The sequence below is a fragment of the Pimephales promelas genome, chromosome 11 (assembly GCF_988280905.1).
Source record: "Pimephales promelas chromosome 11, fPimPro1.hap1.1, whole genome shotgun sequence".
Taxonomy (NCBI): domain Eukaryota; kingdom Metazoa; phylum Chordata; class Actinopteri; order Cypriniformes; family Leuciscidae; genus Pimephales; species Pimephales promelas.
Window position 1 is genome coordinate 9118684 of NC_142779.1, and position 11593 is coordinate 9130276.

Sequence of the window (11593 nt, forward strand, 5' to 3'; positions counted from 1 at the left end):
GGGATGTGTGTAAAGTTTAGCATGTGTCAAAACTGAGCAAGTGTTTTTTGTTTGCGGAAAAGTGTGTGCTTTTTTATAAACAGTGTTATGGTTTTTACATTTTTGTTCAAAACCATAGTTATAGTGTTTCAGCAATCGAGGAAAATGTAACATACACCTTACATATAATAGATATTACTTGTTTACAAGCAAGCTTGGTTTGAAAATAAGAAAAAAAAGACATGCATTAAAGTAATGAATTAATGATACAGTGGGATATTAAATTAAACAAGATTCCACATATAAATAAGTTATTTAAGTTATAAGTTCATTGGATTTTATTAAACATACAAATATCAAATATTGCTCTTCAATAACAATGTAGTAAAAAGTAATCTTTGAAAATATTTTATTAATTGTCTTTCTCAACAATACCACTGAAAATACACCAAATGCATATTTTTTTCAAACAAGCCATACGGCAGTATTTTAAAACAATGGACTGTGAGAATAAGTTCACTTGAAAAGCTCCAGCAGAACAGAGATCAAGTCATCTGTCAACTGTAATAATATACAATATAAAGTATAATCACAACATAAAAAATGCAAGTGATCAAGAACGAGTTTTTAAATTATGGCCTATGCAATGATAGAGGAATGGTCATGAGGTCACCAAAGTCATCATGTGCTTACAAGATTTCATGGCAATCTGCCAAATTAGACCAAATCAAATTTTACATTCTGGTATAATGGTTGTGCTACTACAGGGAACGTCATGAGGTCAAAAAAAAAAGACATGATTCATTGCTCAGCAAATTACAAAAATCGGTTCATAACATTCAAAAGTTTGGCCTGACATTGGTGCAAGAGGAAATGTCACATGGTCACCACAATCAAGGGGAGTCTCTCTTAAAAGGGTATGAATTCACTTCCCAAATATCATGTGAGCCCAGTAATTACATTTGGTAATATCATGCCAAGTTGACATTTTTGGCTAAGATTGGTGCTCCTATACTGACAGGTTTGTGTATCTTCAATGGCATGTGCAATGTGCTTACTAAATTGCATTGTAATCTAAAGACACAGTTTGAATTTTCCACAAGATAGAATGCACACAGATTTTATTGTGGTTAATCAAACAGCATACAAATAATACACAGATATAGACCTTATGTAGCCCTGTCCCTTTTCAGCACTGCGCTCGTTGTCTTTTGACTTCCGGTCTGTATTTTCACAGCGATTCTTGCAGTTTTGAATGAACGGCTCGTTTGAAAAATTTCCCGCTCGACATTTGTTAAGACATCTGCTTTACAATGCTTATGATAAACATTCCAATGCTCATGATAACTTTCGTTAACTCTACAATTACAAGTAAATCCACTTCACCAGCTAATTACTCCTCGACATCGATGCCATAGAAATATAGAGAGCGACCGCAAAAACAAAAGTTCAAAGACAATATTCTAAAGATGGCGGCGCCCTCGTTTCTCTGGTGCATAAGGTCTGTAGGGCAAGTCCATTTCCTTCAACGCAGTCCTTCGTGCAGCTTCCATCTGGAGAATTACAGAAAAACAAAAAAGCAAGAATTAGAATAAGAGGGTGAATTTCAGCTGTTTTAGAACAAATAAGGTGTGTAAAGCATTAATGAAATACACAATATAAATTATTATAAACAGTAACGGGGTTATTCCAAAAACAGACAAATGTACATATTAATGAATAAATGACCTAAATTGTGTTTTCCTCTTCATCCTCACTGGTGTCTGGACTACTGAGGCCACTTTGACATTCCTCTTCAACATGTAGAAGGACAGAAGCCTCAGGACCTAAAGCAGTCTTGTACTGTTGGAGGACAACTTGGAACCTTTCTGACACCTCTGCCAGTCTTCTTCTTAAGAGACAGCAAAGTCCCTCATTTCCCTTGTCTACGTCTCAAAATACAAAAGAGATAGATTACATTAAAGACAAACTATACTAAGATTGTTTCATTAGGCCAAAGAACTTAAATGGAGTAAAAAGATATCCCCTATTCAAATCTACATAGCAGGATGGTTGGCATTTTTATGTGAGTTAATCGCTGACATGGGACCAGGCTCGCTTCTGTATAAAACGACTTGAGGCAACATGATAGCTCACTGAGGTGACTTTATGGAGGGAGGCCCAAAGGTTTGTGCCCATGTTTGTTAACTGTTAACTTAAAACAGCTTTCTTCACTACAGTTGTGTGCTGAATTAACACATTGTTACTTGCTGTCCAGCAAGGTTTTCTATGTTGACTGGAGGAGATAATAATATTGATGTTATGCTAACCCTATGTAACACATCAGGACACAAAGTCCAATGTTCAAAATTATTTTGTTAATTTCAGCTTTCTAATAACAGCCATAGTACAACAAATCTGCACATCTTTCAAGCAAATGTGAATCTTTATAGTCTTACCGACTTGTTACAATAGCTACAGTAACAAGTTGAATCCCTATTTTATGTAGATGCCAAATGGATACGGCAATGCAATAGCAAATCTACTCCATCCAAGTTCTGTGACTGAGACTGATGAGTGTTTTTTTCACATTAGATGGACAGTGTTTTAATTTAGCTTACCTTCCTCAGCCAATTTGTTCTTGAGAACCATTACCAGGCTCTGCAACCATGTACAGTGTTGTGCCATCTCCAACACCAAAACTCTTGTTTCCTCATGCAGTCGCCTTGTTAACATCACTTGGTCATGCACTTGTTTCTTCATTGACATGTTTGCTAAGAATCAATTACAGTTATATGTATACATGAGACAATCTTGCATAATCACTACAAACATTGATTTTTTTTTTAAATCAAATTTATACACAAGGAAACTGAAAATACACCATTAAAGTCCCTGTAAAGGCAATTCTACAAAAAATTTCTAAACGCATTGTAAATGTTACATATGTATTGCTAAAACATTTTACAAAGTCTGTGAACTGTGAAGTACTGAAATGTGGAGTTAGACCGTTAAACAGTTTTTCACCATTGCAATTTTACGGATTGTTTTGGCGGGGCTAAAACAGGGCTCGATGACACACTGGGGCCCATGAGCTCGTGGACACGCCCCTATTTGATGACGCACAGAGTCTGATCTCTCCCCTAACAATAGAGCACATTCGCCGCTCAATCACGAGTGACTGTCAGTCCTATTATTTACTACAGCCTACAGTTTTCTAGCTAGCTATTTGACACAGAAATGCATAGGCTATTACCTGGATGCGATCATGTACAAAACAGATCGGTATCTTCATTTAAATTCCCTAAAAACGATAACATCAAGAAGAGGTTTTTAGAGAGCCAACATTGTTGATGAAGAGCTGAGGATCACCGCCAACACCCGCCTTTGTAGTGAACGTTTTACACTGGATCGTTTTATAAACTTTCCTCAGAGACAACTGGGATTCACTGATTATTCACTGATAATCCACCGTTACTGGTGAACGGGGCCGAAATGGCTATCTCTCGCCTCAGTGTTCATCCTCCCGTCTCCAAAAGCTAATCAGCTAATATCACCGTCAACAGCTTTCCCGTGAGTGGGCGTGGTTTCAGCACAGCCAGCGGACACACCCCCAGCGTTTGAGAGCAGAGAATCTGCTCATTTTTTCATGATTTTGATAGCTTATTTTATGTACTTGCCGGCTTTTTTATCATTCAAATTTGGCTGGATGGCTAATAACACATTTTTCTGTGGTGTCACAAACTCAGAACACATACTTAATTTTGACTTTACAGGGACTTTAAACTAAATTAATATTACAACACTCAACATGTAAGATGCATGCCTTAGTTCAGTATACTCTATAAAGCAGAACTGTAAATAAATTCCTGAGAAGCATCTAAAAACAGACATACCACTGCCATGAACCTCCCACGGCCATATTTGAGACACAGTGCTCTCTCCAGTTAGGGAATGCTCCACCACAGCAACGTCAATGGTTGTTGCCGATTCTAGTACAAGATCATTGTATTTCTGTATCTCTTGAAGAAGGAGTTTTTTGTCTTCTGCCAGCTTCCTTCGAAGGCGATGGCGAAACTTGCTGCTGTCTAGAAAGACATGAAGTACAGAGGCAGACGTTTTTGACAGAACTCTTCAACAATAAAAAAATATAGCGCCAAAAAATTAAAGTTATTGAGCTACAGTTATTGAAGTGTGTGAAAATTATAATGTAGAATGACATGGGAAACAAATTGTTCAGTGTGTAAAATTTTGGGGGCAATCTATTTGCTGGAATAATTAACACATACACACACACACTTTTCATGATTGCATGAAAATAATAATTGTGCATTAATACATTTACAATGGGCAGTTTTGTATCTAAATACGTTCCGCTTCCACAGAGGCCACTACATACCTGCCAACTTTTGAGTTTTGCTTGGCGTGAGATCTGTTGACGGGGGGGGGGGGGGGTGGGGGGGGGGTGGAATCGTTCGCTATATATCACGGGAGATTTGTAACTAATTTGCGGTATATCTAGTGGATCACGAGTTGCCCAACAGATAGATCAATAGATAAACTCATCTTTCAGGCATTTGACTGACCCATAGCTGTCAACATCAAAGGGAGATTTCCCAGGAACCATCCATTTTCCAGGAACCATTTTTTCTCACGATTCACTAATCAAAAAGTCTAAAGAGTTTAGAACTAGCCCACATATGTGTGAGAAAAAGCGCTGTGTCATTAAAAAAAAAATCCCATAGAGAATGTTTAAATACTAAGATCAGCGTACGAGGGAAACGGGGAGGCTGCTTCTGCTGGAGATGATTGGGAGAGGTCTCTGCACCTTGAGGTCTCTGCGCGCGCTGACATGGAGTAAAGCCTTGTTTATACTCGACGCGTCTGCACAAGCGCGTTAAAAATGACGCGTTGGGTGCGCAAGACCGGCAAGACCTCACTTCGAGCTGTGTGCAAAGCTATTTTGTTACAGCGCGCACGGAACCGCATCCGAGGACGATCGACTTCAAGCCGAATCTGTCTGAGCTTGTACGTCTCACACAATCAGAGTGTAAAAATACGAGATATTTTATGGGAAATACTAACATGGGAAGACAGTAAAAGAGCTAAAATACGTGAGAAACCCGGAAAAACGGGAGGGTTGACACTTCAGCGTGAGAAATCGGGGGTGTGGCGTGTGAGCGTGTGAAACCAATCAAATGCGGGTGTCTCACGGCCAATGCGTGAGAGTTGGCAGCTATGTCAATGATTGAGCTGAACTGTGCTACTTTGCTAATTCCAAGTTGGTGGAGTAAGATGCATACAGTAGCCTGAATTTATCAACCTATTATATTATATAGTTATACCATTCTGACGGTAGAGGGTTCGCTTCCGGTGCCTCACACTAAGGTAGAGCCCCTCAATTGATTGCTGCATTCCTCTGTGTGTTGTGCCTTGACTGGCATGAGATGCATCAGGTGTCTCTGTAGAAGATATAGTGAAAGCAAATTTACTGTTAAAACAACACAGAACCTTTTAATCCAACTTATTTAAACTTTGTATGTGCACTTCCTGCAGGGAACAGGAATATACTAATAAACCTGACATAAATGTGGCATCACATTAGATGATGATCCGCCTACTATTTTTTGCTGCTCTTTAATATCAAACTTAGATTGTAGAAAGGGATGATTGTTTTTTTCTTTTATCTGGTAATGCTTACCACCAGCTGCCCATTCCTTTACATCAGATAGCCACTGTGACACCACTTCATCTGTGCAATCTAGTTCTGTTTTTAGGTCAGCTAGCCTTGCAGTCTCATCATGGAGTCTCTGACAAGTCTGATGAACAGTGTTATACAATAATCAGGAAATGTAAATGTATGATTAACAACAGGCCAAGTAAACAACAATAGGACACAAAAAAATAATATGAGACTTACCTTCACATATCTTGTGGAAAGTGCCTGATGTAAAGAGAGATTTTTTTTCTCATTCCACCCCATTGCATGCAATGTAAGCATGTCCACCCGTGCTGTTGAAAGCAAATAATGAGGTTATGATGACCAATCTAAAAATAGTATACACGAATATTGCAAACTCGGATCACCTGCTTTGGACATATATTTGGTCGTCAGGGCACAACGTGAGAGGTAACTGTTTACTTGCTCCACCTCCTCACCAGCGGTTGTCCCTGCTCCTTCCTGGTTCCTGCCACTCCAATTAATCTGTTAGTAAAGGGTGGAAGAAATTCAATTTAATTTTATTGATATAGCCCAATATCACAAACCACAATTTGCATCAAAGGTCATTACATTCCATAGAAGAAATGATTATGCAAAAAGACAAGATAATATACTGTAGCTTAACTTATATTTCATATTATTAATGTGCTTGTAAATATTACCAATGTACATATGATGCCAAAATATTATACACACCTCACACTTAGTAGCATGGGCTCGAGCATGCATCACACTCAGAAAGGGTTTCATGGTGGTCAGTTCCTGAAGAGCAGGAAGGACAGTAGCAACTTTCTCCAGGTATGGCCAGTATTTGCATGCCACGTCCATTGCAAAGAATTGTGCCTTGGCTGGCATGAGCTCCCTTTGAAGGTACAGAGGGTAGGCAAATATCTCCCCCCTGTACATATTAAGGGCTTTCAAAAGGAACCCATGGCGACACACAGCAACCTCCATCCCCTCTTCATCCAATTTTGAAGCCCTCCTGGAAGTTTCCCTCGCTGCTGTCCAATGGGAGTCCCCACATGTGCCTCTTCCTTGTGTCTATGACACACAAAACAAACATGACAAATCAAATAAAAGCAATGCTGTCATTCAATATATGGCATTCATTCTCTCAATTTGATTTTGTAATTGGTAGGCCGGAGTAATTGAAGTGGGGGTTACGTTTATTATTGTAACAACTATTTTGCCAACTTGCATTTTTCACTGCTTTTTGTATGGTGTCTACAAATGTAGACACCGCACTGTCTTCAGCCACAAAGACCCCCTCAAAAAAGCCAGGATCATCAGAGCTGAGGAAGAAAGAAAAATAGAAAATCCATTCATCTAATATATGAAGTAAGAAAATAAATAAATAAAAAGACTGGAAGAAAGATCACCTTCCGTTTCGACGAAAGCGATATAGCTTTCTGTTTCCATCTGCTGAAACTGCCAACATTTCCGGCGTGCAGGCTGGGCAGGTTAAAGGAGCACTACAGCAGAGCTGGTCTTCCTCAAAGGAAGTATAAGAAAGCTCTAAGAAGCTGCGCTGCAGGGCATCGCCATTGATAGGTCCAGACTGGAAAATATATAGAATGAAATAGTATTTTGATATTGTCTGCTTATGGATTTTTTTTTTTTTAAATAGAAAATAACATTTACACTTACTCTTCCTCCACACTTAGTGCGATGTTCCAGCAGTTTTGCAAAGGCTTGTCTGGAGAATCCTGGAGAAATGATCTTGAGTTCCTTAAAGGAGCTCAGGAGGTCCAATGTATAAAGTGTGGAATTGGTGATGGAGGCTGGCCAATATCCACTTCTGAGGAGGTCCTTCATGTCAGGGGTCCACTGCTGCTTGCATGTTTGACATTCATACAGTGGCTGATGCAAGTCAAAGCGCCCTTGAAACAAAAATAAATATTAAAAATATAATACACACTTACCACATATTTAATTTTACAACACTTAGTTCATAATGCACATTATGAATGGTTGAGAGACATTACACAAGTTCCTATAATCCCACATTTATTTTTTTCTAATTCAATATATTCCACACTGCTGTGTTGACTGGACATAATGCTGAAAAGATGCTAATCTTTTTTTTTATTTGTGGAAGAAAAAAAGAAAAAACATCAGTCTTTCTTTCAGTTATATATATATATAAATATACATATATATTATATATTATAAATATTTTTACCATTGATGGTAATTAAAATCACTGGTTTGCCTGGTAACATGGTGAAATTTGTGCCTCCACAGGAGCAGTCTGGAACCTTTACAGTTGGCAAAATGCAAGCTGGCAAAAATAAGGAAAACCAATAATTTAGATGATCTGTAACTGTCTACAGACAAACATTAAACAACAAAATTAAAGCGCTTTCTTGAGAAAGTACCTTGCTCATGGGTGCAATATCCATCTTCCCCTTTAATGATGCATGTGGTCGGAGGAATGGCTTCAAAAAAACCACGAATCACACATTCCCTGTTGTGGAGTGGCTGTTTTTTGTGATGCAATACATCACAGTCCCCACAGAACCACTCCTCAGGAAGACACTCTCTGCACCTAGGGCGAAAAGAAAATAATATAATACATTATTTCAGGTGAATAACTCATATAAAGTACTGTACACTCTAGTTAAGCTGTTTGACTTTTATAAAGTATGATTTAATTGTAATGGATTGCATAGTGGATCAGTGTTTAGCACTGTCACCTCACAGCAAGAAGGTCCTAGATTTACTTTTCTCATTAATGTGTTTTTCATCTGGGTATCCAAGTCTTCACCCATCTCAAAAGAGATGTATCTTCACCAATAAAGCAGGGCACTCAGCAAACCTACTCTGGGTAATTGAAGTTTTGTATTAATGAAAACCAACCTAATCACAGCAGGCTCGTTGCAAAGCCAACACAGGGGAAGACCAACAGCCTCTTTTGACACAAGGCACTTTAGGTGGTATGGTCTTGCTTCTTTCCAGCGCTCTGAGGCTTTCTGCTGCCGAAAAGACCATGATGACGCAGAGCTACTTTGAGGCTGAGCAGCAGAAGGACATGACGCCAAAATATCAGAGAGCCTCTCCATATTTTTTTCTGTAAAGAAAATCCAAAAAAAAAGCGGTAAGGGATCATTCACTATAGATAAGGAACAATTAAAAGTCAACTGATCAGTATCAGAATGAACACTTTTTTTATACTGTACATTCATAAATTCATCACTGTGAATTACCAAATTCCTCTTGAGGATTTAGTTTTGTTGAGGTTGCAGTAAGTGGAACCTCCACACTGGATGACAGGGAGCACTCAACAGTGGGGCATGTGGCTGTAAAACAAAATATATAATAATAAGAACAAGTTAGGCTATCACACTCTATTCTTATTCTTCTTTTCAAACTATATACTAAACATTTTATGATATCAGACATATTTTTGTTAGGTACTTGGTAGTGTCTTCTACAATAGTGTCACTGAAAGGTTTATCTACTTTTTATATTTTAAACTCTCAATGAACAATTACATTGTTCTAATTTGAGTTAAACAATAACATTGTTCTAATTTCTAAATTGAGTTGGTCCAAACATTTGAGTTGGTCCAACATTGTCATAGTAAATTCAAACAAATGTCAAATAATTCAGATATGACCTGTAGTGGGGGCTTGGCGTCGCCCTCCTCGCCTCCCCCTCGGCTTACCACGTCCTACAGAGTCCCTTTTAGAGGTGTGTGGAGGGTCTCGTACATGTTTCCTCGCATCAGCTGCTCTCTGTGTATTGGAGTTAATATTTCTTGTAAGACTGATGTTGATAAAAGTACGGTAACCAAAAGGCAGGTAACTTGTGAAAGGAAAACACAACATAGTGGGTTAGTAAGGTGTTGAAAAGCTTAAATGAGCCTGGGAATATATTCCCCAAGTCTCTGTAACTCAAAGGGGATGGAACTGCATGTATTATTATTATTATTATTATTATGATTATATTCCCTAATTAACACGTCATAGAGCATGGCAGGATGCATCATGCAAATATACCTTTATTAAATCTTCTGCACTCATCATTCTTACATATTACTCATCCCATTTTACTTTAATTTGTTATGTTTGTTATAAAATGATTGAGGTGTACAAAAACTCTAACCTTGGCTTCAGCTAGAATGCGTTCATGTTTCAGCTCCAGAGCCATGCGTCTCCCCTCTTGATAGTGTGGATCGTTTGAATCAAGTTTATGCTTGGTGGCCATTGCAATGCAGTCATATACAGACTGACAGACTGACAGACAGACAGTCAGATACAAACAGACAGACTGACAAAGATGGGTAAGACAGACAAGTAGAGTAAGACAGACAGGGAGGAAAGAAAGAGCAATAAATAAAGACTGTGAGATAGATAAAGATTGAAAAGATAGACAGAAATATATATAGTGAGAGAACAGAGAGGATGTAAGATATAGAAAGTAATGAAGAGATAGAGGTTGGCTCTTAAAAGTGCCTTTGGGTTTTGAAAATCAGGTTCAGATACAAAGTATGTTCGACAGGTGATATGTTTGACAGGATCTGCAGGGAGAACAACAAAAAATGTTAATTATGTAGCTATGTTGATAGGATTTAAAAAGTGTACCCTGTAATAGATTTTTTCTTATAAATGCTTAGGATAAATAAATACAGATTCATGCTGTTCCTATGCTTCCTGTGCTACTGTTAAAAATTATTTTAATGGCGCAATTAATATTATTAATTGTTATTTAAGTGAAATTACTGAACTTAAATATACAAGTTTGGTAAAAAAATCATCATTAAAGCAGAAAATTTCAAATGGCATTTAGAGGCTTTTGCATCTGAACTCTTCATATATATATATATATATATATATATATATATATATACATACACACACACACACATATATATGAAGAGTTCAGATGCAAAAGCCTCTATGCCATTTGAAATTTTCTTCTTTAATGATGATTTTTATCAAACTTGTATATTTAAGTTCAGTAATTTCACTTAAATGGCAATAATTACCTATTAATTGTTATTTAAGTGAAATTACTGAACTTAAATATACAAGTTTGGTAAAAAAATCATCATTAAAGCAGAAAATTTCAAATGGCATTTAGAGGCTTTTGCATCTGAACTCTTCATATATATATATATATATATATATATATACATACACACACACACACATATATATGAAGAGTTCAGATGCAAAAGCCTCTATGCCATTTGAAATTTTCTTCTTTAATGATGATTTTTATCAAACTTGTATATTTAAGTTCAGTAATTTCACTTAAATGGCAATAATTACCTATTAATTGTTATTTAAGTGAAATTACTGAACTTAAATATACAAGTTTGTTAAAAAATCATCATTAAAGAAGAAAATTTCAAATGACATTTAGAGGCTTTTGCATCTGAACTCTTCATATATATATATATATATCACCTAGATCTAGGCCTAGAAAATGTTTTTTTTATATATATATAAACTCGTAATTTTATTAATTTGGACGTGTAATGCTTATGAATTAATTTTGCTTAACAGACTGTTGTAAGCGACTTACCGTGGTGGAATCGCGCTGGGCAATGGTTTCTCCGATGGTCGCACACAGTGACGTGTTGCTCAAAATTGCGCCAAAATATCAATCACAATTAAAAAGTGCAGTCTTAATATTTTATATCCGTGCTCAATTTTAAAGTGGTCAGCGTAAAAGTTAAAGTGAATGAAACACGAGTATGTAGACATTACATTTAACACATATCACTTCCCAGAATGCATCGCTTTGCCAAAGGATATGTCCATATAAAGCAATATAAATATTTCTGCAGTTTATTACAACTTCATAATACGTATTGGGATGAAAGTTCTATAAAAGTAGGCTAATCGTTTTTTTTTTGGAGAAAAAAAAATCAAAGTAGGCTCCATATAAGCCATTGAAAATTGA

At 37.1% G+C, this 11593-nt stretch overlaps 1 protein-coding gene across 3 annotated transcripts; it reads right to left on the minus strand.

Moving 5' to 3' along the window:
* Window positions 1–290: 290 nt before the first annotated feature.
* Window positions 291–10460, minus strand: LOC120476191 (uncharacterized). Of its 3 annotated transcripts, none has more exons than XM_089116890.1 (18): window positions 9788–10460; window positions 9300–9417; window positions 8887–8979; window positions 8540–8750; window positions 8059–8228; window positions 7863–7961; window positions 7328–7560; window positions 7060–7238; window positions 6879–6972; window positions 6377–6721; window positions 6046–6163; window positions 5879–5970; window positions 5660–5777; window positions 5304–5420; window positions 3855–4046; window positions 2580–2732; window positions 1708–1904; window positions 291–1532 (listed from the first exon to the last, which is right to left on the minus strand). In XM_089116890.1, exons 1-17 carry the CDS (start codon window positions 9887–9889, stop codon window positions 1708–1710), a joined length of 2631 nt encoding a protein of 876 aa, XP_088973016.1. In that variant the 5' UTR covers window positions 9890–10460; the 3' UTR covers window positions 291–1532. The 3 variants fall into 3 exon arrangements, with proteins under 3 accessions (XP_088973016.1, XP_088973015.1, XP_088973017.1); XM_089116889.1 differs by having other exon boundaries at window positions 1708–1910; XM_089116891.1 differs by lacking the exons at window positions 7328–7560; window positions 7863–7961; window positions 8059–8228; ... (2 more) ...; window positions 9300–9417; window positions 9788–10460 and having other exon boundaries at window positions 1708–1910; window positions 7060–7293.
* Window positions 10461–11593: the final 1133 nt, after the last annotated feature.

Excerpts from the sequence above, each read along its gene's own strand:
- LOC120476191 (XM_089116889.1), bottom strand. The coding sequence starts at position 9,889 with ATGGCCACCAAGCATAAACTTGATTCAAACGATCCACACTATCAAGAG. Across the intron at positions 5,421-5,659 it reads AAAGGAATGGGCAGCTGGTG|AGACACCTGATGCATCTCAT; the intron begins GTAAGCATTACC and ends TATCTTCTACAG. Across the intron at positions 4,047-5,303 it reads AACCCTCTACCGTCAGAATG|ACAGCAGCAAGTTTCGCCAT; the intron begins GTATAACTATAT and ends ATGTCTTTCTAG.